The sequence below is a fragment of the Gekko japonicus genome, unplaced genomic scaffold, assembly GCF_001447785.1.
Source record: "Gekko japonicus isolate JY-2015 unplaced genomic scaffold, Gekko_japonicus_V1.1 scaffold1375, whole genome shotgun sequence".
NCBI lineage: Eukaryota > Metazoa > Chordata > Lepidosauria > Squamata > Gekkonidae > Gekko > Gekko japonicus.
In genome coordinates, this window is record NW_015168087.1 from 149,546 (window position 1) to 172,221 (window position 22,676).

Consider the following 22,676-nt stretch of genomic DNA (forward strand, 5'->3'; position numbering starts at 1 on the left):
CTAAGACAGGCAAGAGGATATTGGAGGCTAAGGAAGGAGCACTGACAAAATTGAAAAATAGCCCTTATGTCTGGAGATAATGTGCGAGAGAGGAGGAAGACAGTACACAGTGTGCCGTCCTTGGAGGCTTGAGGGGGAGGATATTTTATAATGAAATCTTGGCCGTATGTCAGACTAACAGGAAGACATCTGAGTAAATAGGCCGTCTTGTCTGCAATGCCAGTTCCAATTAGGCAGCCCATTCCCCATATCGATTCATGGTTCTGTCTTTCAGGTCAATGGCATGGACATCAGGAACGTACCACACAGTTACGCCTTATCAGTTCTGAGGCAGCCCTGCCAAGTCCTGCGGCTGACGGTGCTCAGGGAGCAGAGGTACAGGTGTCGGAACAGCGGGATTCCCCTGGAGGTTCCCTGCAACAGGGACAACAGCGTCCACGTCGTTCTAAACAAAAGCACCCCCGAGGAGCAGCTGGGCATCAAGCTGGTCCGCAAGGCAGACGAAACCGGGGTGTTTGTTTTCAACTTGCTGGAAGGAGGCGTCGCTGCCAGGGATGGGCAACTTCAAGAGAATGACAGGGTTTTAGCTATCAATGGCCACGATCTTCGATACGGAAGTCCAGAGAGTGCAGCCCAGCTGATACAGGTCTGTTGCAACAACTTTGTCATATTTCTTGAGTGTATTTAATAAGTGCTGAGATACTTAATAACCTGGCTACAGCCCCTGTTTTCACTGAAGGCAAGTGATCTGCATTCCCTAAATGTGAACCATTTGCCAATATTCATGGAAAAGTGGGAGTCGAATTTATTGAATGGGTCAAAGTGACTTACTAATTGAGTGCCATAGTTCTAAAGCAGCACATGACTTAGACTCTTGTGGTTATAAAAGCCTGTTTTCTTGGACAAGGACAAAATGTCCTAAATTGCTGGTGGGTTATGTCGTCAGAGGCCCTGCCTTGGTGGGTTTTCTTTTTTTTGCAGGGGGAATGGTTGATGTCCAGGTACACAGCTGCATGTTTATTTCCGATAGCTCCACACAGTTAGAAAGGATACCACTAGGGATCATTTTATGGAGGAAACTCTATGTACTGGAGGTCCAGGATCTCAGAATTGTCACATATGTGTTTTGGAAATGTAACAACTTGAATACCACAGTGTACTGTACGTAGGGTTGCCAAGTCACTTGGACTCACTGGCGGGGGAGCGTCGTTTGGGTCCGGTAGCTGCCGTTGGACGCGCGCGTGAAGTGTGCGCGTGTTGCCAGAACGTCACAGGAAGTGATGCACGACGTAGAGCATGTTGGGGGCGTGGCCCCAATCATTGGAGGGAAAACCATAGAGTTTTCCCTCCAACTATTGGGGCCACGCCCCCAACGTGATCTACGTGGTTGCGTCACTTCCTGTGACGCACCCACGCTGTGCTTCGGGGGGCGGGGTTCCCCCGGGGCCCAATTCCGCGGCGGCGAAAATCGGGCCTCCAAAGTGGGGGGTTACCCGCCCCCCGCCCCCACTTGGCAGCCCTAACTGTATGAGGCCTTGTCTTGGGAGTTTCCTAATTGCAGCTGGTATGAAATGTGACTGGCTTCTGTTTAGGGCTACTTGAGAGGCTTCAATGACTCCTAATCCTTCTCCAGGACCAATTTAAGATGCAGGTTTAAAGATTCCTAAAGTCTAGGGATTCCAGCCTCCAAGTGGGACCTGGGGATCCTCCAGAATTACAGCTCATCTCCAGGCTACAGTTCCCCTGGAGAAAATGGGTGCTTTGCAGGATGGACTGTATGGCATTGTATTCCACAGAGGTCCTTATCCTCCCCACATTCTACCCCCAAATCTCCAGGATCTGGCAACCATTCCCCCCATCCCCTGCAAGTAGCCAGAGGGGACCTGGCCAATGCTCCCTCGAAGCTGTGGAGTCTTGTGAGCAAAAATTCTACTTGGTGAGCTTACTGGAATTAAAATTGTGAGCGAGCAATTTGGCCACTGCATCAATCAGTTTGCTCTGGAGCCATCCTTCCTGAGCTAAGACAAAAATGTGTGAGCCGGAAGCTAAAAACTGTGAGCTGGCTCACACTAACTCAGCTTAGAGGGAACACTGGACCTGGCAACAGCTAGGCTTCAGCATATGGTGGGAGGATACCGTAGTTGATAGAACTGAAAGCCATTGAGGGTCCTTGAGGACCAGCAGGGACACATTCCCTCTGTTGGTAGACTGGCTTTGATCATCTGATGGGGTAACCAAGGTGGTTTCTGTGGCATAGCTAGGCCTGAATCCTGACTGGAAAAGATCAAGATACTTAGTTTAATCCATGAATAGCTAGAGTTAAGGGCGGGAAGGTACCAGTTGGATATTGGGGGGGGGGGAATGTACAATAAGAGTTGTGCAACAGTGGAATCAGCTGCCTAGGGAGGTGGTGAGCTCCCCCTCACCGGCAGTCTTTAAGCAGTGGCTGGACAAACACTTGTCAGGGATGCTCTAGGCCAGGGGTGTCGAACTCATGAGGGCTGGATCTGACATAAATGAGACCTTGTTGGGCCAGGCCATGCGTGTCATAAAATGTAATGCCAGCTAGCAGAGATATAAACTTTATAAAGGACACAAACACAAATGGGGTTTTTAACTTTAAAACATGCTTAAAACATTAGCACTCTTGCAATATTTTGTTTATTTAACAGTGTCTGATAACTGACACCTCTTACTTTGAATTATTGCATCAAAATGTCTGTGCTGTTGCAAACTTGAGTATGCTGTTCAGGTGTGTATCTGTAAGCTGCAAACCTACGATGATGCAGCAGCACTGGAAGAAGAAGCAGAAGACAGCCAGTTCCACTGCGGGCCTGATAGAAGCCCTCCAGGGGCCTGATCTGGCCCCTGGGCCGCATGTTTTACACCCTTTCTCTAGGCTGACCCTGAATTGAGCAGGCGGTTGGACTAGATGGCTTGTATGGCCTCTTCCAACTCTGCGATTCTATGATTCTATGAGAGCCAGTTTGGTGTAGTGGTTAAGTACGCGGACTCGAATCTGGGAGAACCGGGTTTGATTCCACACTCCTCCACTTGCACCTGCTGATGTGACCTTGGGCAACCCATAGTTCTGAAACAGCTGTTCTTGAAAAAGAGCAGTTTCTGTCAGAGCTCTCTCAGCCCCACCTACCTTACAGGGTGTCTGTTGTGGGGAGGGGAAGGGAAAGGAGTTTATAAGCCACTCTGAGAATCCCTTGGGTAGTGAAGGGCGGGGTATAAATCCAATCTCTTCTTCTTCTCTTCTTCTTATTCAGCTACCACCTTCTGCAAAACTTTCCCCCCAAAGTGGAAATTTGATCTCTGTTTTTAGTAATTCAGATTCCACACTGTTTAAACATAGTTTCTGTAATAATGGTCTAAGTATAGTCTGCTTAAGAGCTAGCTGTACAACACCTTCTTGTAGTGAACAATTAATAATAGACTATAGCCTGGTTATTAATCCCATCCGTACCCCAGCAGATCTCACAAGCCATGAGGTGAATGGACCTAGCGCACAAGTGGTATACCTCACATCTCCAAGTACCCTGCCTATGTCCTCCATTTGATATTGTTAAAAGATACCTGTATGATGTCATTGAGATATATCTGTATAAACAAGTGGGTGCCTCAGCAACATTTTTGTTCCTGTTGTACAACAGTTGTTAATGGGAAGATCAGATCAGATCAGATCAGATATGAGTGAATTTGGATCAAATATTAGAGATTTCCCTCACACACACAAAGTGCTTATAAAATGTATCACAGCGATCCATAGGTGATCTCACTATGTAGTCCTGGATGCCAGAATGTAATCAGCCTCTTCATTGGAGGACTCTTTGTATACATGACAGAAGTAATGTTTCTTAGCAGCTATCACTGCCACAGAGTAAGTTTTCCAAGCTGTTCCATTGGTTTCAGTGATGCCTAGTCACTACTAGCTTTGGTTGTACTGAGACAATGTATGGGCTTCATTGTCCAAGAAAATGGGAATACTAGGGATCTACTTCACTTTGGTTCATATTAAACCCTGAGAATTATGTGAACTTGAATGACCCAAGCAGATTTGATTTAGAAAGAACTGTGACATTTCAAAGAGATACTTGGGAGATTTGTTTCCCTCAAGCAATTAATCACATTTACAACTTTCTATACCAAATTCTATACCAAAATACCGAAATGGGTGTCTCCCTTGGAAGCCTTTATAAGACCAGCGTTCCTTACCCAGTATAACAAAGAAACCTACGAAAAACTATTAGATTAGACAAACCACCTCAAAACAGAGGAGAATTTACTGTCACAATGTAATTTGAAATTATCGGGGTGGGAAAAGCTCCAGTTAAAATCAAGATTCCAGATAGATCTGAAAGTGGGTTTCTACCAAGAAAAAAATGAGCTAGATAAAATCTGGCTTTCATCAAATGATAAAATGATCCAGAAAATGTATAAAATATTGTTAGAGGATTATTTATCAGAAGAAGCGCAAACCCATAATCTAGCGGTTTGGAAAAAAGATCTAGGCCTTGAGTTACCAAAGGAATCTTGGTTAAAGATATGGAAATCTGTAAAATATATGAGAGCAACTAATTATAGAGAAAATGTTTTCAAAATGTATCATAGATGGTACTGGTCCCCAGAAAGGTTAGCCAAATGTTACCCAAATTGCTCAAATGTTTGCTGGAAATGTAAACTAAATGTTGGCACCTTCTACCACATGTGGTGGCGTTGTAAAAAAATTCAAAATTATTGGAAAACCATACAAAAACTTATAGAGGAAATCTTGAAAGTAAAATTGGAAATGGTACCAGACATATTTCTACTGAATGTTATCCCAGATAAGTTTTCTTTTAATGAGAAATATGTAATTGCGTATGTAATAACGGCAGCAAGAATACTCTGGGCTAAATATTGGAAACTAGATTGTGTACCCAGATCAGATGAAGTATTGAGTAAACTGTTGGAAGTAGCGGAAATAGATAAATTAAATATGTATCTACAAGGGAAAAATGACGAAGATTTTTTAGATAGATGGGCAGGATTGTACAAATGGTTGGATAAAAAGAGTGGACTCTGAAAATATATGCAATACTGTACAATGAACAGATGTATGTTAAACTTTAAATAAAACTTTAAAAAAAAAACTTTCTTGTAAGAAACCAGTTTGCAGATAAACTAAGAGGAGGTAGCTTACTCTTCAGCTGACTTTATAACATTACATATGGTGTAGGTTAATATATTAATTAGTCTTCATAGCAAGCCTGGGACTTCTATCTAAAACCTTTAAAGACATTCTTCTTTTTTTCCTTTTTATAAGATGATATGGTAGCAATATAAAGTAAAATATTTTAGTTTATTTTAGAGAAAACAAACAGTCTTATATACATGAGATACCTCTGTACAAGGCCAGCACAGGTACACTGGCCCCATCTCTCTGTATGTGCTTCACATGGGAAGCACATGTGTCCCAGTCATCAGGATGGAGTCTATGTGTGTACAGCTTGTACAGTTCCTATGAAAAGAGAAATCACACTATGCAAATTGTGTGGGTCACAGATTATTTTGTTCAGTTATCATTGTTGCACATGGAGAAACATGGTGCTTTGAACAGAACCTGCACTTTGATTTTTTTCATACTCCAGTTTACTTGTATTTTCTTTTAATTAATTTTTTCCAGAGGGTTTCTTTTTTGGAGAGCCACTTGGGTGGGACACTGAGGAGAAAAATGGAGATATAAGTTGTGACAGATTTCCAGGGGCTACCCACCACCACATATATATTTATTTATTTATTGTTCACATACTTGAATTTGCCCTCCACCCACCACAATGCAGTTTCCTACCTAACCCACTACACTGGGATTCCCAGGTGGAAAATTTAAAAAAAGAATACCAGGTTTGAGAGGATAGGATGGGTCCTGAGTATAAATGTACCCAAGACTGGATTGGTAACTGAGGTAAAATGGGCAGAAATGATATGGCTTCTTTTTAAAAGTGCTCAAGAAAAAGAAGTTTATTTCAGAAAACACACAACTGAGGTAAATACTGCCACTTAAACAGGAGTTGTGGGATGTTAGAACCAGGAGTTGTGGGATATTAGGTTTTACACAGAACATGCCTCAGGAAGATACTCTCTCAGGCATATTTATAACATACTAACACAGCATGCTACTGCAGTTAAGTTACATACCAGGTCCCAAAAAACCCTGTTGGCCAACCATAATCCGTATGCTTAGTTCCCTCAACAACAACAACAACAACAACAACAACAACAACAACTTAACTAAAAGATCTGATATCCCTTGATCTTTACTGCTTTCCTGTCAGGGTAATCTCAAAACCTAACTCCTGACTCTCAGGGCCGACTACGCAACAGAGTTTCTAATGAGTCATGCATGTTCCGCTTCAAACTGGGGCAGATAAGGCCTCCTTGGGGCCATTTTGGCTCAGGAAAATGGTGCAGAGGGAAGGCAAGTGTTGTGTCCGCTGACTGGCACTAGGGCCAGCGATTACCCCAGAGCTTGACTCTGGGAGAACAATAGGGACTAGGCTTCTAGTCCCTCCACTGGGGGAGCCAATGTGAACCAGGGCAGAAGATTCAAACCCACCAACGGGAGCCAGGGGTGTGTCCCAGGGGTGTATATAGTTGGCCAGCCGGCCGTTAGTCCTAGTTCTTGTTGTGTACCAATAAAGCGTGCTATGCAGTATGCCAGTCTTTGTCTTTCGTCCATGTGGCAAACCCACTACACAACAGCAAGAGACTGTCATGCCATGGCCCTGAGCTGTTTTTGGTTTTGTTTTCTTTTGTAAACGATGTTCCCTGAAGCTTCAGTGCGGCTGCAGGGAAACTGAGTTGGGTCCTGGAACCAGGACCTGCCTTAGGGTTGCAAGCTTCCAGGTGGGGCCTGGAGATCTCTGGAAATCACAAAGGAGCCCCAGACACAGATATCAGTTCCCCTGGAGAAAATGGCTGCTTTGGAGGATGGGACTCTATTGCATTATACCCTACAGGGTCCCGCCCCTCCTCAAACCTACCCTCCCCAGCGTCCACCTTGCAAATCTCCAGGAATTTTGCGACCCAGATGTGGCAACCCTAAACTGACTCATTGTAGGTGTTGTACAGCTTTGTCCTGAGTCATCAAAACCCAACTTCAACAACCTTCCCCTGTCAGATCTTGACTTTTCCCACTGCAGCTCCCATTAGCTGATCCAGAGCACTGCTTTGCTTAGCTGCTGGGTCTCTGGGGTACATTTCTGCGCTCTGCGTAGGAAGCACTGGGTGGGACCTGGGAGTTGTACCCAGAAGTGATATACTGATGAAGGGGCTGGCAGCATTTGTATTCTGCAAGGGAAGACCATCAGCGGGGAGGCCTCCTGCCACAGTGAGAACCCTGGCAGCCCTACTCACATAAGTGTATCAAAATAATTCTTTAGTCAAAAAAAGTGCAACCATAAAGTCATGTCATCTGTAAATCACAAGAAAATGCTGACAAGATTATGAAAAAGAGAATAGGTATTTGACTGTTTATATGATGACAGCTGCAAGAATTTTATATGCCAAATATTGGAAAACTATGGTGATACCAACAAAACAGGAATTTGTGAATAAACTCTTTGAAACAGCAGAAAATGATAAACTAACTTTAGAAATGAGATTAAGCAAAGAGTGGACATTTCAAAAAACATGGAAAAAGTTTTATGATTGGTATAATGTAAGTACAATAGAAGATTAGGCAATTATGGCACAATGGACTTGAGAACACAGAAGACAGAAGAATGGAAAGAGATAGAGCGTTTCTATTAATTAAGTAATTGGTTATAAGCATATAATGTAACTGTACTCTTGGCATACATGTTATGTGTAGTAGAGTGTCTGTTTGTAGTGTGTAGATTAGTTTGTTGTAGATTATAAAAGAAGATGGGTACTTAAAAAAAACAAAAGAAAATGCTGACAATTTCGTGACTTGTATGATGAGCAATTTTGAGACAGCAGTGGACCTGTTGGGAGAGAAGATTTCTATACCCTCTGTTTATCCAGGATAAACAGTGATGTCAGTTAAGTCATTTGAAAGAATATATTCATTCTTTGAATTGTGATTGACAAAAAACATGTTTTTATCTGTGTCTCAATGTGCAGGCTAGTGAGAAGCGTGTCCACTTCGCTGTCTCCCGGCAAACCAGGCAGCAGACGCCTCCTGATATCTTGCAGGAGGCTGGGTGGGATTACAATGGTAGCCATCCACCCTGCCCGGCGCAGAGGAATAACCCTAACAAGGTGAGGCCTACCACTATTCCCCCTTATTATGGCTCCTTCTGTGGAGGGAAAGAAAGAAGAGGTCTGGTATGTTAACTAATATGTTAAAGTCTCTTAAATCCAATCTCTGGACAGTGTCACCAAAAGGAGCACATTTTAATGCTGCTGTGTAAACACAGAAACAGTGATTCTCTTTGTTTATACTCTGGGAAGTGCTGCTGTCTTGTGAACGAGCAGTGGGGAATCAGAGAGAGAGAGAGGGAGGGAGAGAGAGAGAGGGGGGAAGTTGTAAGATAATCACAGAGCACAAATTATTTTTATGCGGACGTACACCCGGCATTCTATTCAATCACGCTGATTTGCAGCAAAATGTAATCACACTCTAATAAGAATTAAAGAGGAGGACTTATCTGCACTTTCTCCATCTGGAGCAAAGCTAAAAAGGCAAGGATGTTGCTGGGTAGCTTCAGAAATCCCTGCAGTCTGGTAGAAGATGAATACGACTCTCGTCCTGTCAATCAGACTGGGGTTAACTGTTATCAAGAGAGAGATGCCTGGAGGGAGGAGGTTCAGTGCGACGTCAGGGCCTGGAGATCCCTGCTCTGATTTACTGAGCACATCGACAGAAAACCAGAAGAGGCTGTAATTCTTCAACAAGCGTTTTATACTCCCTTTCTCTGTAAGTAAATGATGGTTTTCGTGGCAGCTGCCAACCCGAAACTCATCTTGGCCTGTCAAGGCTGAAAAACAATGGGTGCCCTCGGGAACCTGAGGGAGTAGACTTGCCTCAGTTTCCCCCACTCCCCCCCATCCCGTCCAGCAGATACAGCCGTTTCGCAGGCATTCAGAAAAAGGTTTCTCTCACTATAGCCATGCTTCCCAGCCATTTAACAACAGCACAAATCAGGGATGGAACTGGGCCTTCGAGACACTACCTGGTCCCGGTTCTGGCTCTTCTTAAGGAACATAAGAACATAAGGAACGCCAATGTTGGATCAGGCCAAAGGCCCATCCAGTCCAACACTCTGTGTCACACAGTGGCCAGAAATACCAGTGCCATCAGGAGGTCCACCAGTGGGGCCAGGACATCAGAAGCCCTCCCACTGTTGACCCCCCCCCAAGCACCAAGAAGATAGAGCATCACTTGCCCCAGAGCCCCATCCATACCTTGTGGCTAATATCTTCTCAGTGCTTCATCAGGATAGGAGCTTGACTGTTGTAAGGAGGCAGCAATAGAGAGCCCCTTTCTCCACTGCAATCTTCCGAGTAGAGAAAGATACCAATACTGTGAGCATCGTTACCTTAGGAGTTATATAAGTATAATTAGTATTCAGAATAATCTTTGCCTCAAAAATCACACACTTGGTTCACGACTAGTCAATGCGGAGGATAAAGTAGTTTAGGCAAGAAGCAGCTTGAGATAAACAGGATTACGTGGTTGAAGGTCATAGTTTGCTGTAAATTCTAGGAACGGAAGCCATTTCTCCTCGAGGTTGGAGATTTTTGGGAAAAGATCTGATTGTTGTAAGCAATCTGTCATCTTGTCCATAATGAACTGTGGCTTCCTTGATGGAGTCAATCGGTCTCAGGTTGAGCCTTCCTCTTTTCCTGCTGCCTTCAACGTTTCCTAACATTGTGGTCTTCAGTGACCGTTGTCTTCTCATAATGTGACCAAAGTATGATAGCCTTAGTGAGGTCATTTTAGCTTCTAGGGAGAGTTCAGGCTTGATCTGATCTAGAACCCGCTGATTTGTGTTTTTGATGGTCCATGGTATCCGTAAAACTCTGCTCCAACACCACATTTCCAAGGAATCAACTTTCTTCCTCTCAGCTCTCTTCACTGTCCGACTTTCACACCCTACAACAAGGAATTTGTGGGAGAAATTTCTTCAGGTGTTTTTCTGCTAACACCATTGATTGAATTCTTGGGCAACTCTGTAGCATTAGCAAGTTGGCACTGCCTCCTGTGACCCTAGGAGTTGGAAAGTGGTTTGAGATCATTAAAATAAAATAGCCTCTCAGTCAGTTTTGTCCCTCTCTTTGTTCCATGTGCTAGCAATGACTGGCCAGTAAACCACACAATGACTAGCTGATAGCTGCTGCTTGCCCTCTTTTGACCTCTTCAATGGAGGTCACATCTGAAGAGGAAAGTTCATGCTGCTTTGAGCAACATTAGCTGATCTCTCTTGTTTACCTTCTTTTTTAGTTGGGTAGAAAGGAAAGCCTCATGCCATGTGCCACACCTGATCCCTGGCCCTTCCCTCCCTCCCCCCCCCCGTACCCTTGGACACAAACTGCTTCATCTGTGTGGCAGATCTTCTGTGCTGTATAAATCTGTGGTGTCTTATCTTATGATTTCCTTCACCTTTCTGTAGCAAGAATGGAGCCAAAGTCTAAAACAGCCATTAGATTCGACTAGCCAGTTTTTATAGGCACATAGTATGGGTGTTCTATCCCTCTAACCAGGGGTCATTTCGTAGAAAAAGAGCTAGGGGGACTCATTAGCATAACTCATTAGCATATGCCACACCCCCTGACATCACCGGAAGTGTGTCCTCCCCACAGCCGGCGGCGACCTCCAGCGGGCACCAGCAGGGAGCTCCAGGCCCCGCCCTCCCACACCTCACCCGGGGGGATGGCGTCCCCCCGCGTCCCCCCCCCAAATGACCCCTGCCTCTAACAAAATCACTACTTTCCTGCAGGATATTTCTGTAAATAAATAAATAAATAAAAGGATTTTTGGAGGGAAACTGTCTCATGTCTGTACCTGCGGGTCAACTTCCATTTTCCTACAGCTGTGTCTGAAAGATCTGGACTGGCCACATTCCCCAGTTAGCTGATGCTGAGTTAAAATAAGCTGCATGCTTCTCATAATACCATTTATTTCCTGTTGATTTAAGGAAGCCTAAGTATTGGAATTTGGCTCTGCTCCCATGCAGAGGAGAGGGTACCCTATTTATTTGCAGATGGTATTGCTCAAGGGAGTCACTTTACATGTGAAGAACTGGTCTTCTTCACACAGTCTTACAATGTGCTCTGTGGCACATTATCTTTACAATGTTGGAATGTCATACTCATTTCAGTCTGTAGATGCAATTTCAGTCCAATGATGTTGATTTCAATCTGTATGTATAATTGATCCTGGCAATATATAATCCTAATCTTCTTTTAGTTCTTAATGTATTTTTATATATTTATTTGGAGATCATCACAGAACATAACGAAGAGCCCTTCTGAATCAGACCCAATAGTCTATTGCTGCTTTGCCCAGTGGCTGACCAGATGTGCCCCAGAAAGGCCCACATCTGGGGCATAAAGACAAACGCCTCCCTCCTACTGCAGCCTGCCCTAGCAACTGGCATTCAGAAGTATACTTCCTCCAAACATGGAAACCTTATCCAGCCATCAGGCTAATATCCATTCAAATATCCTCCACAAGTGGGGTTGCCAGGCTCCAGGTGGTAAGGGTAACCAAAGAGAGATCATGGGATAAGTGAGTAGAAAACAGCCAATGGCAAGCATGGTATATTTACGAAGGGAATATCACTCTTTTATAGATTTTTTTTTTTTAAAAAAATAGATCAATAGTCATACTAATACATTTCTGTACATTCATTAGGCTTGCCAAGTCCCCCCAGGGGGCGGGGAAACCCCCACTCGATGGTCCTGTTTCCCGACGGCCTGGATCAAGGCCGCCGGGGGGAACCCCACCCCTCAAATGCCGGGAACGTGCAGATGTGCCCGGCGTGATGATGTCACCCGGAGGTGACATCATTACACCAGGCACATTGCAGAGGGGGGGGGAACGCTCTATGATTCGAGGGAGAACTCTATGGTTTCCCCTCGAATCATAGTGGTCCCACCCCCAACGTGACTGACGTGATGACGTCACTTCCGGGTGGTGTCAGACGCGCGCTGAAAAGCTTCAGGACAGATCCCGGGACTCCCCCACTCTAAGGTAAGTTGCACTTGGCAACCCTAACAGTCATACAAGAATAAATATCAAAAAATGATTCCACAATGTTGACAAGCACAGTCCAATAATCTAAAGTTCTTACAAACAGTAAATCTTCTTTTTGTCTTTCTTGTACTAATATTGGATTGTAGTCAAATAGCATAAAGGACATGAATCTGCAGACAGGCTTGCTCCAACACCTCTCATAAGGCTTCTTCAGAGCAGACTTAAATGTAGACTTAGTGAATCCTTTCCTGCTGAGCATTCATCTCTGCATGCTGTCTCTCTGCATAATGCTCACAATCAGTGAACTCTTCTCTTATTCAGATTTCTCTTTTTATGCTTTCTCTCAAAGACTTGAATAGCTCTAGGGGGTGGCTGGAGATCTCTTGGAATTACAACTGGTCTCCAGGTAAAAGAGATCAGTTCCCCTGGAGAAAATGACTGCTTTGGAAGGTGGACTCTATGACATTTTACCCCACTGAGGTCTCTCCCCTCTCCAAACCCTGCCTTCCGCGGGCTCCACCCCCCCCCCCAACCTCTCCAGGAATTTCACAGTCTGGAGCTGGCAACCCTATCCACGAGTCCATCAAGACCACCCAAACTAGCAGCCTTCACCAAACCTTGAGGGTTCTGCAAGTTAATTATGCATTGCGTGAAGAAATAAACGGGCCTTTTCCTTTCAACCCAGACTGGTCTCAAAAGGCCATGCATAATGTCATTTCAATCTAATTCCTCTTCGAGTCGTGATTAAAAACAAAAAATATTTGATTGCTCAATGAAATCCGACTAGTTCAACATGAGTGTATATATTCCAGTGACATATTTTTGAGAAAAATTCTATGCTCTCTAGGATGATTTGATTTAACCATCATTCCTTTTTTTTCCTCAGAGAGCCAGTTCTCTCCTCAGCCATTTCTAGAACGCAGATGTAAATGCTGGATCAATATTGCTTTCACGTTTCTAATATCCAGTGCCAAGAATAAGCCCCAGCCTTCGACATCATGTGTTGTTATAAGAACGGTTCAGGCATCCATTTTGGCAGAGGAAACCCATGACATCCTGCCTCCATGTGGAAAGAGGCTGGCTCTGAAGCCACGGCCAGTTGTAAACAATGAATTGTCCAGCATTTTGAGTGCTAAGGAAGTTGTGAGGCATCCTAACAAACACAGCCTCAGACTTCATTAATGGCAGTTTGAAGCATGTTTTACATACTGGGCAGCTGAGTGTGATTATACATTTGTTACGCTGCCTGTGCAACAAGAGAATGTGAAATCTAGCTTCCCATATCTGATTGTTCTCATGCAAGGAGGAAAGGAAATGAAGGACCTTCAAGCAGGCGGGCTATTTTTTCCTGTTTACCCGAATACATCTAACATTAAATGGTTTCATACTATCCACTTTCAGGCTGAATCCACACATCACTGGATATAGCACCTTTGTTGTACAACAGGAGTCATTTGCAACTGGATTGTCTTCTGTGGACAAGCCAACCCAGTTGCAAATGATTGCTACGGTGTGATTCTGGAATTCCTAGGTGGTCTCCCTCCCAAATACTGACCAGGGCCGACCCTGCTTAGCCTCCAAGATCTGATGAGATCGAGCTAGCCTGGGCTATCCAGGCCAGGGCAATTTGTCATAGCATAGGTTAAAAAAATTGTGATAACAGAGGTTAAGAAAATAGGTCCCTCTTCTAAGGAATCGCTTAGTTGAACTGAATAGGGTACATGGATGCACTGAGAGAAGGTGATGCGTGCGGGTGTCCCCGTTTTTCATCAAAAGGGGTGGTTTCTGCTGCCCGTAACTGGTCCGTGCTTGGGCTTGATTGTGTTTCTAGATACACCCTTTTGGCTATTAAAAAGATGACCATAATAGTCAAGCATCTGGCCCTGGTCCAAAGAAAGTTAATAGTAATGAGTTGTCACATTGGTTTTACTGGGACTCAAAAGCAAATGTCTGGAGACTTTCAGTTTAGAGTCCACCCAGTCTTGAGGAATTAAAATATTTCTTGCTCCACTTGTGAGGGAGAAGAATCAGCCTGATTGTGTTGAGTGGCTCTGAAGGGAGCCAGCTGTCTTCCTACTCTCTTTGGAGTGGGTGGCAGGGCTGCCTGGATTTGGAAAGAAACTGCTTTCAGGATTTGGTTTAAAGAACTAGATCTGGCCAAACAGCTAGATTCTGTAGAACAGGAAATAGGATTTGAGTAAATAGGGGCTTCCCGCCCTTCCCGCAAGACTGGATCACTGAAATCTCTGGCTGAGCTGAGCTGTGCTCTCTTTGCAGTCAGTAGGAGCTATATATATAATCAAATCAGGCTTTAACTAAAACAAAACAGCAGCTCTTCACTGAAATGGCCCTCCTTTGCTTTCAAGTACATTATTATCTAATCTTCAAAGACTGGGCCCAGCGAGGCAATAAAAACTCTGTTGCTGAAGAGATAGCTTCAAGTAACGAAAACTGTACACATCTCCGCAGCAGTGGCCGTTTCCCATGAGACATCCTCAGGACACCAAGTGGAGTGAATCTGCTGTAAATATTTATCATAAAATAAATATTACAAACTAGGCAAGCTGTTACATGCTGCCTCTTTGGGGAAGCCCCCAATGAAATGTCGAAAGCTTGAAGGGAAAACCGTCATTTAGAAGAGAACATATGGAAACACTGTCATTGATAAACATTGCCTTTAAACTGGTTGACTTGGTTATCAGTAATAAGGCCAAGTAAGCCCGCTTGGTGTTTATTAAAATAAAAGCTTTCATTTCCTTTCATCACCAGCACCCTCATCCTTCCCGCTTTCTTACTTGAGCTTCTACAACTTGGATTCAACTGGCTTTCGAGCAAGGGAAACCTTTAAATAAGCAGTGGTTCTGAGAAATCTTTGAAGAGAAACTTGGACCGGGTTTTGGTCATGACCCAGGAAGCAATCAGTTGTTTCCTTGTCCTTTTAATGAAACTTCATGTATGACAATTAACTTCTGAGTGTCACCCTTTCAATCCTGTTCAAATTTGTACTATGCCTCTCATAGAACAGTACATCAACTACTTATGTTAGCTGCAACATTATGGCTGTATGAGCAAGAGGAAACAGACAATTTTCAAATTTAGGCACAAAGTCAAATGCAGCCCTGACTTACAAAAATGGTATTTCCTCTAAAAAAAAAAAATTATTGTCAGTAAAAAGAATCTCTTCTGAGTTCATCTGGGTTTCTTTAGTGTAGAAAATCTCTTTTTGTCTTAGATAGATTTACTCTGGTATATTGAGAGCCTTTTGTGAGGTATACGGTACATAGTAGAACCCTTGCACAAGTTAGTTTCAAACTTCACTTCGGTGGAGGAAGCATATCTTGGTATGCTTCCTTTTCCTCATGCAAAACTGATGCCACTGCATTCCACTCCAGTAGAGATTCAGTGGCATGTTTTTGATTATATCTGAGGTGGAACTGCAGTTAATTGGATCAGAAGACTGTAAATTTCAGGAACAGACAGCTCACTTTTGAAAGGCTTATCTTAGATGACGTTTGATTAGGAGAGACTAGTATTTCTTAAAGTTTCAGTAGATAAAAGTCCATCATTACCTTAGTTCTTGGAACTGGGTCTTCTCCACATTGCCCCCTGCCATCTAGATGAGATAGAGTCCTAGTTAAAGACTTAGTCCTTTATGGCTTGTACACATCCCAGGGACTACTAGGTGGTGCTGGTCAGAAGAGTGCAAGTCTGTTACATTTAAGGGCTTATGTGGGAGAGATGGACCTGCAAGTATGTTGGTCTGTGGCCGCATAAGGCCGTAAAGGTTAATACCATAACCTTGAATCCAACTCAGTAATCAACTGGTAACCAGTGCAGTTGGTGCAAGACCAGCTGAATGTGTGCATGCACAGATGTCCCAGTCAGCAGGCACACCACTCCATTTTGTACCCACTGAAACTTCTGAATCAGGTTCAAGGGTAAGCCCCCATAGAGTGAGTTGCAGTAATCAAGCCTGGAAGTGACCATTGCCTGGATGACTGTCCCCAAGTCATGGGAGGAAAGGTAGGGAACTAGTTTCCTGACCAGCCAAAGATGGTAGAACACTGATCTGGCAACATTAGTGACCTGGTCCTCCATAGAGAGGGAGGCATCCAGGATCACTCCCAGACTTTTCACCACTGGTGCCACATCAGTGGCACACTGCCAAGGGCTGGGATTTGAATTCCTGAACCCATCCCCCCATGACTCAGGAACAGGACCTCCATCTTTGCTGGATTGAGTTTCAGGCATCTCTGTTGTAGCCAGTCAGCTACAGCCTCTAAGGCCCTGGCCAAAGTATCCAGAGCAGAGTCCACCCAGCCATCCATTAACAGATACAGCTGGGAGTCATCAGCATACTAGTGGCAACCCAGCCGAAATCCCTGGATTAACTGAGCGAGGGGACGCATATAGATGTTGAATAACATTGGGTAGAGGACCCACAAACAGAAGAAACTCGTTAGCATATTAGGCCACACCCCTGACAGCACAGCTCATTAGCCCATTAGGCTGCACCCACATGTTACCAAAAGTGTGGTCATCCAGCCACACCCACCTTTTGCTTCTTATTCTGTTTACCTTGTTTGTTGTCAAAACTCAGGGCTTTTTTTTGTAGCAGGAACTCCTTTGCATGTTAGGCCACACACCCCTAATGTAGCCAATCCTAATGAGTTCCTGCTGTTGGGTGTGGCCTATTATGCTAATGAGTTCCTGCTGGGCGTGGCCAACTCAGGAGCCAGCCGGAACTCCGTTCCTGTGCGTTCCTGCCCAAAAATAGCCCTGCTGCCAGCTATAGAATTGCAGAAGGATCCTGGTTCATGGATATTGTGTAACCCAGTGGTTGGATTATTGGACTAAATTCTAGGGTGGAGGGCATTTCACCACAAAATGGCACTAAATACAGGTATTTTTCCTGCCCATTGTATTTAAGCAAGTTATATATGAATTAAGAGTAGTTTATCACAACTGGTTCTGCACATGCACCAGTCTGATGTTTGCTGTTTGTCCTCCACAGGCTGCCCTCCATGCGGTCACCTGCCATGAAAAGGTGGTGGTTGTCCGAAAAGATAACGCAGAGTCACTGGGAATGACTGTGGCAGGTGGTGCGTCCTCCCACAGGGAATGGGATTTGCCAATTTATGTCATAAGTGTTGAACCAGGTGGAGTCATCAGCAGAGATGGCAGAATCAAAACAGGTAACAATAGGGAGATTTGGGGGGGGGGGGGAAAGCAAAATTTGGAAACTGAAACAATGATCGAGTCTTTGTGAACTATACCAACCACTGTACTGTCGCTGATACGTTTGTATAAGAGTTTAAGTTATCCTGGTTGTAACAGTTGCCTCGTCCTGTATCACACTAAATTGGAACTGAGGAGATTTCATAGGAGAGATCACTGCAAAGGTGGTCATCAGCTGTTTCCGCAAACTATGCAAAACTGAAATGTTCAGAGGTCATTTCGGGGGGGAACGCGGGGGAACACAGTTCCCCCGGAGAAGAGGGAGGGTAAGTTGCTTCCTCCCTGCCTCTCCCCACCCCTGCCTGCCTGGGGCCAGGGAGGGCCTTCGCGGGGCTTCCTTGCACTCCCACCGGCCTTGCAGGTCCACCGCCGGGCCCCTCATGGGGCTCGGCAGTGGAGTTGCAAGGCACCGGCGGCCGGGACCGTTGGAGGCGGTGTGTGTGGCCTTATGACACATTTCCGGTGATGTCAGGGGGTGTGGCCTTATGACACACTTCCGGTGATGTCAGGGTGTGTGGCATATGCTAATGAGTTATGCTAATGAGTTCCCCTAGCTCTTTTTCTACGAAATGACCCCTGGAAATGTTCAAGAGGGCTTTTCTAGATAGGCAATAGGGGAGTACTGTACAAAAGGCATCACAAAGTTACTTGGATAACTCATTGGGGACTGTGGTCTGTACTCCTGTGTATAGTTTGCTGCGGGCTGGATCATGTTGTGTAACTTTGCAACATTTAATGTGTCATGTGAATTCTTATGCCTTGCTTCAGTTCTGTTTTTAGACTTGGGGTTGGTTCTGCAACCCAAGCCCTATTTCAGTGTTTAGTGAATGTCCCATCTTCTTGATTTTCTTGACTCACTCTATGCAATCTGTCTTGTCCCAGTAAGAAAGGCGAGCTATAAATAACAGAAACAGAAAAATAGAAATCTTTCAGTTCTAAGTTATTCATATACATGAGACAATTTCAAATGAGAAGGTTTTCTACACTCCCCTCCCTCTGCCCCAGTAGCTTGCCAATCCAGCATTTTTATATCGGCAATATTTTATAAAATTTTAAGGTGTTTTAAAGCAAAAGGAACAAATTGCTCTGGGGGAAATTATTACTGTTGGCTCCCTCTGAAAGCTGTGCACCAGCTGCTTCACTCATGGACTCCTGGCACACGCAACAAGATTTGCTTGATGCAGTCAGAGCAGCCCGTGAGCCCATGCCGTGGGCGCTTCATTCAAAAAGTATTTTCTCTCACAGCCTGATGAAACCTGTTTCCTTATACAGATGGATCTAGCTTGTTTTTAGACAGGAGGCATAAATCAACCCTGAACCTCTCTCTTACTGTTTGCAGTTATGTCTGATCATTGTGCCTGTGGAAAGGAAAGCAAGAGGAGAGATATTTGTAATACAAATAACCTTTCTGGCTAGTGGAGAGTTTGCACTCACATTAAAACCCAGCTGAAGCAGGAAACACTTTGGCCTTAAATGTGAAAACACTCTAGACTCAAAAAAACATATTCAGAGAAGCCTAAAAGAATCTCCATCCAAATGCTATAAAATGTTACTGGAATTTGAAAATTAAACTGATTTATATAAGGAAAGTGTGGAAGACAGTTTTAGAGAAACCCCTTTCCCTCTAGAGATTTAGCACTGTCATGGCATTTCTGCTGTGCTTGAACCTGAAAGTTGATTTTTTTAAAAGTTTTTTTTAAAAAAATCAGTAATACTTAACCCCTCATATGATGCCAAAAAGGAATTGTGGTCTGAAATCATGAACTAGATTGAGGAGACAACTAGTCATAGATTCCTTTCTGAACCACATTATTTGAAAGATGCTGTAAGAATGTACGGATAGAGTCTCAATAGCAAATATGTTAATTTGCTGTGCAGCTTGTACAGAAACAGGACTCTGACTCACCTCCTGTAGTGAACTGATTTGTATGACTCAGAGAGTGAAGACAACAGTCTGATGCTTTCAGGAGAAGTGGACATTTTTCCTGAATTACTAGAACGTATTACCAAAATTATGAACTATGGAATATTTCTGTACAGAAACATTTTGAGAATCCACTAAGCCCATATACTCAAGGACTTTAAACAGACATGAGCTGGGAATTCCCCCTGGGAACTTAATGTCAAAGCGCGCTCAGACCCATGACTATCCATTGCACTAAGGATGATACAGTGCACTGCTTTTAAATGTTTAGAGTTGACGTTTTGTCAGGGCTTTTTAAAAAGAATTTTGTCAAAGAGGTTCTAGAACTCTGCTCCAGTGTGTTCCCCCCAGAAAAAAAGCCCTGCATTTTGTGGGAGTGAGCCAGAATATTCAGCAGCTGTGCTGATTATAATCGGAGACTGGAGACCTAGGCTGCAGTCACATGCACCAAATAATCCACTCTCAATCCACTTTCAGTGCACTTTCCAACTGGATTTTGCTGTGTGTGAACTGGCAAAGTCCAGTTGGAAAGTGCATCGAAAGTGGATTGAAGGGCTCTTTTTGTAGCAGGTACTCATTTTCATATTAAGCGACACATCCCTAATTTAGCCAATCCTCCAAGAGCTTACAGTAGCTCCTGTAAGAAGAGCTCTGTAAGCTCTTGGAGGATTGGCTACATTAGGGGTGTGTGGCCTAATATGCAAATGAGTACCTGCTACAAAAAGAGCCCTTAGTGTGTGTGACCGCAGCCCTAGGCACAGGAATTTCATCTTACTTCAATTTTGTATTCTCTGATGAAGACATTTTGAAACAGCATACAATACCGGATTCCTGTCACATGTTGTTCACACATCCGACAATATATACTGTTCTCTGTTACGTGCCCTTTCGTGCTATGGTTTTATAATGCATCGTGTTTTACTACACGTATATGTTTTAATGTTAAAATATATATCAGGGTCTCATTACATATTACACAATACACACGTTTCCTGTCGACTTGGGTCTCTTTTATGGCCCTGTAATATTGATGGGGATAGCAGAGGAGTCACACCTTCCTTGCAGAACGAGCAGGGAGGCTGTTCTCCCTACTATTTCTGCTAATTGACAAGGAAACTGCTTGCCAAACCCGAGCTAGAAGAGTAATACCTTTGTTTTATCTTTTTAGCACTGTGTGAAGATATAGAGAAATGTAGAGATCACATACAGATGTTTTAAAAAAATTTAAGTGTCATTCATTTCATGAAAGATGATGTTCTGAGTCCAAAAAGAAAATCCTCTGGCAGTATATTGTGTCCGCGGACCGCCACTAGGGGTCTGCGTGCATGGTCCCTCGCTTGGCTCCACAAACAATAGGGGCCAAGGATCCTGGGCCACCTTTAGTCCACCTATAGGAACTTTGGTGGGAGATTTAAACCCTCCAATGAGACTAGGGGTGTGTCTGGGGTGGGCGTATATAGTTGGCCCTTGCCGGCCAGTTGGTGTCTTTTGTGTGCTATACAATAAACGTAACCTGTTCAGCATGTTGTAGTCCGGTCCTCCATTATTATTTTTTTACATTCAGCTTATACCCCGCTGGAACCCCCCCCCCCAAGGGGTCTCTGAGCGGCTTACATATTTCATTATCCCTATCTATGGGCACACACATGGTCAGGGGCGGGGGCTGCCTACCGGCACCCAGTGGTGGGGTTCATTCCATGCTCAGAACCCACTATTCAACACGGTAATAACAACAAATCTCCTCTTTGTCTTTAATTACTATACTATATATAGACCAGTGGCAATTAGAGGGTACCTAAATTAATGGCACCTTCAAACTGATTAACATTCAGTTAAACAAAATGAAAATCCAGTGGCATCTTAAAGACTACATTTATTTCAATATTAGACTTTAGAGTGTCATTGGACTTTTGTTTTATTACACTATAACAGATTTACATGGCTAGTCCTTTGCAATTAATACTCAGTTGCAGACAAACACAAGTTTGTTACATTTGGCCACATATCATTCATTTCTTAAAAACAAGAAGCCAGGTGCAGGCCCAGGAACAGTCACACACTTACAAGGGATAAAGCACAGAGCAGGACTGTATGACATGTAATGAGACCAATGTTTCCTCTAAGCTGTGGAGTCTTGTGAGCAAAAATGCTACTTGTTGAGCGACTGGCATTAAAGTTGTGAGCCGAGCGATTTGGCTGCTGCATCACTTCGTTTGCTCTGGCGCCCTCCTTCCTGAGCTAAGGCAGAAATGTGTGAGCTGGAGGCTAAAAAACTGTGAGCTAGCTCACAATAACTCAGCTTAGAGGGAACACTGAATGAGACCCTCATTTACATTTGGCATATTCTGTCTTTGATATACATGTAGTTCTTTATAATAGCGTATAGTTAGAATTTTCAATTTTGGTATTAGGTAAGGTGGCAAAACTTCTTTAGGGTTTTTTTTGGTGGTGGTGTGTTCCCTCTAAGCTGAGTTGGTGTGAGCTAGCTCACATTTTTTTAGCCTCCAGCTCACACATTTTTGTCTTAGCTCAGGAAGGGTGGCTCCAGAGCAAACTAATTTATGCAGTAGCCAAATGGCTTGCTCACAATTTTAATGCCAGTAGCTCACAAAGTAGAATTTCTGCTCACAAGACTCGACGGCTTAGAGGGAACATTGTTGGTATTTGTGTGCATGTGTGCGTATGTGTTTGCAAGCCTGGAAGTCATGGTAACTTTGGGTGACCCCTGTTGGGGCTAGGATGTTTTTCAGAGAGGTGGCTTGATTGCCTACCTCTGCGTCCTGGTCCTGGTATTCCTTGGAGGCCTCCCTTCCAAGGACTTGCCAGGGTCAGCCCTGCTTAACTTCCAAGATCTGATGAGATCAGGCTTGCCTGGACTGTCCAGGTCAGGGCTTCTTTATGTTTTCCTGAAAGGTGTATATCTATGTGTTATGTTGTGATAATCTGTTCTGATTGGTAGCTTACGTTTTTTATGATGTCATCAAGGTAGCTAAAGCTTTTCCGACTTGAACTATAACTTGAGAACCGACTGACCGATTTCAAATGTTAAAGCCCCGTCGGAAAATCCCACTCTCGTGTAAATAATTAGCTCTGTCTGTGGTTTGAGTGGAGTTAAACAACTTTATTGATTCCCATTCCGTCCAGTCCTACTGGTACAGGTCTTGAACAAGAAGTCTTCTGGTCATTGCATATTGAATTTTTTCTCCCCCCCACTAGGTGACATTCTGCTCAATGTAAACGGAATTGATCTGACAGGTGTCAGCCGCGGAGAGGCTGTCGCCCTTTTGAAAAACACCTCCTCCTCTG

The 22,676-nt window shown here is 44.0% G+C and overlaps 1 protein-coding gene across 1 annotated transcript in view; it reads left to right on the forward strand.

The window, feature by feature from the left end:
* LNX1 (ligand of numb-protein X 1, E3 ubiquitin protein ligase) overlaps nt 1–22,676 on the forward strand; it is a 123,753-nt gene that overhangs the window by 83,983 nt on the left and 17,094 nt on the right. The window contains exons 5-8 of the mRNA XM_015414717.1: nt 275–646; nt 8,131–8,268; nt 17,223–17,403; nt 22,587–22,667. Coding sequence (XP_015270203.1) covers nt 275–646; nt 8,131–8,268; nt 17,223–17,403; nt 22,587–22,667 — 772 coding nt within the window. The remainder of the gene's footprint in view (nt 1–274; nt 647–8,130; nt 8,269–17,222; nt 17,404–22,586; nt 22,668–22,676) is intronic.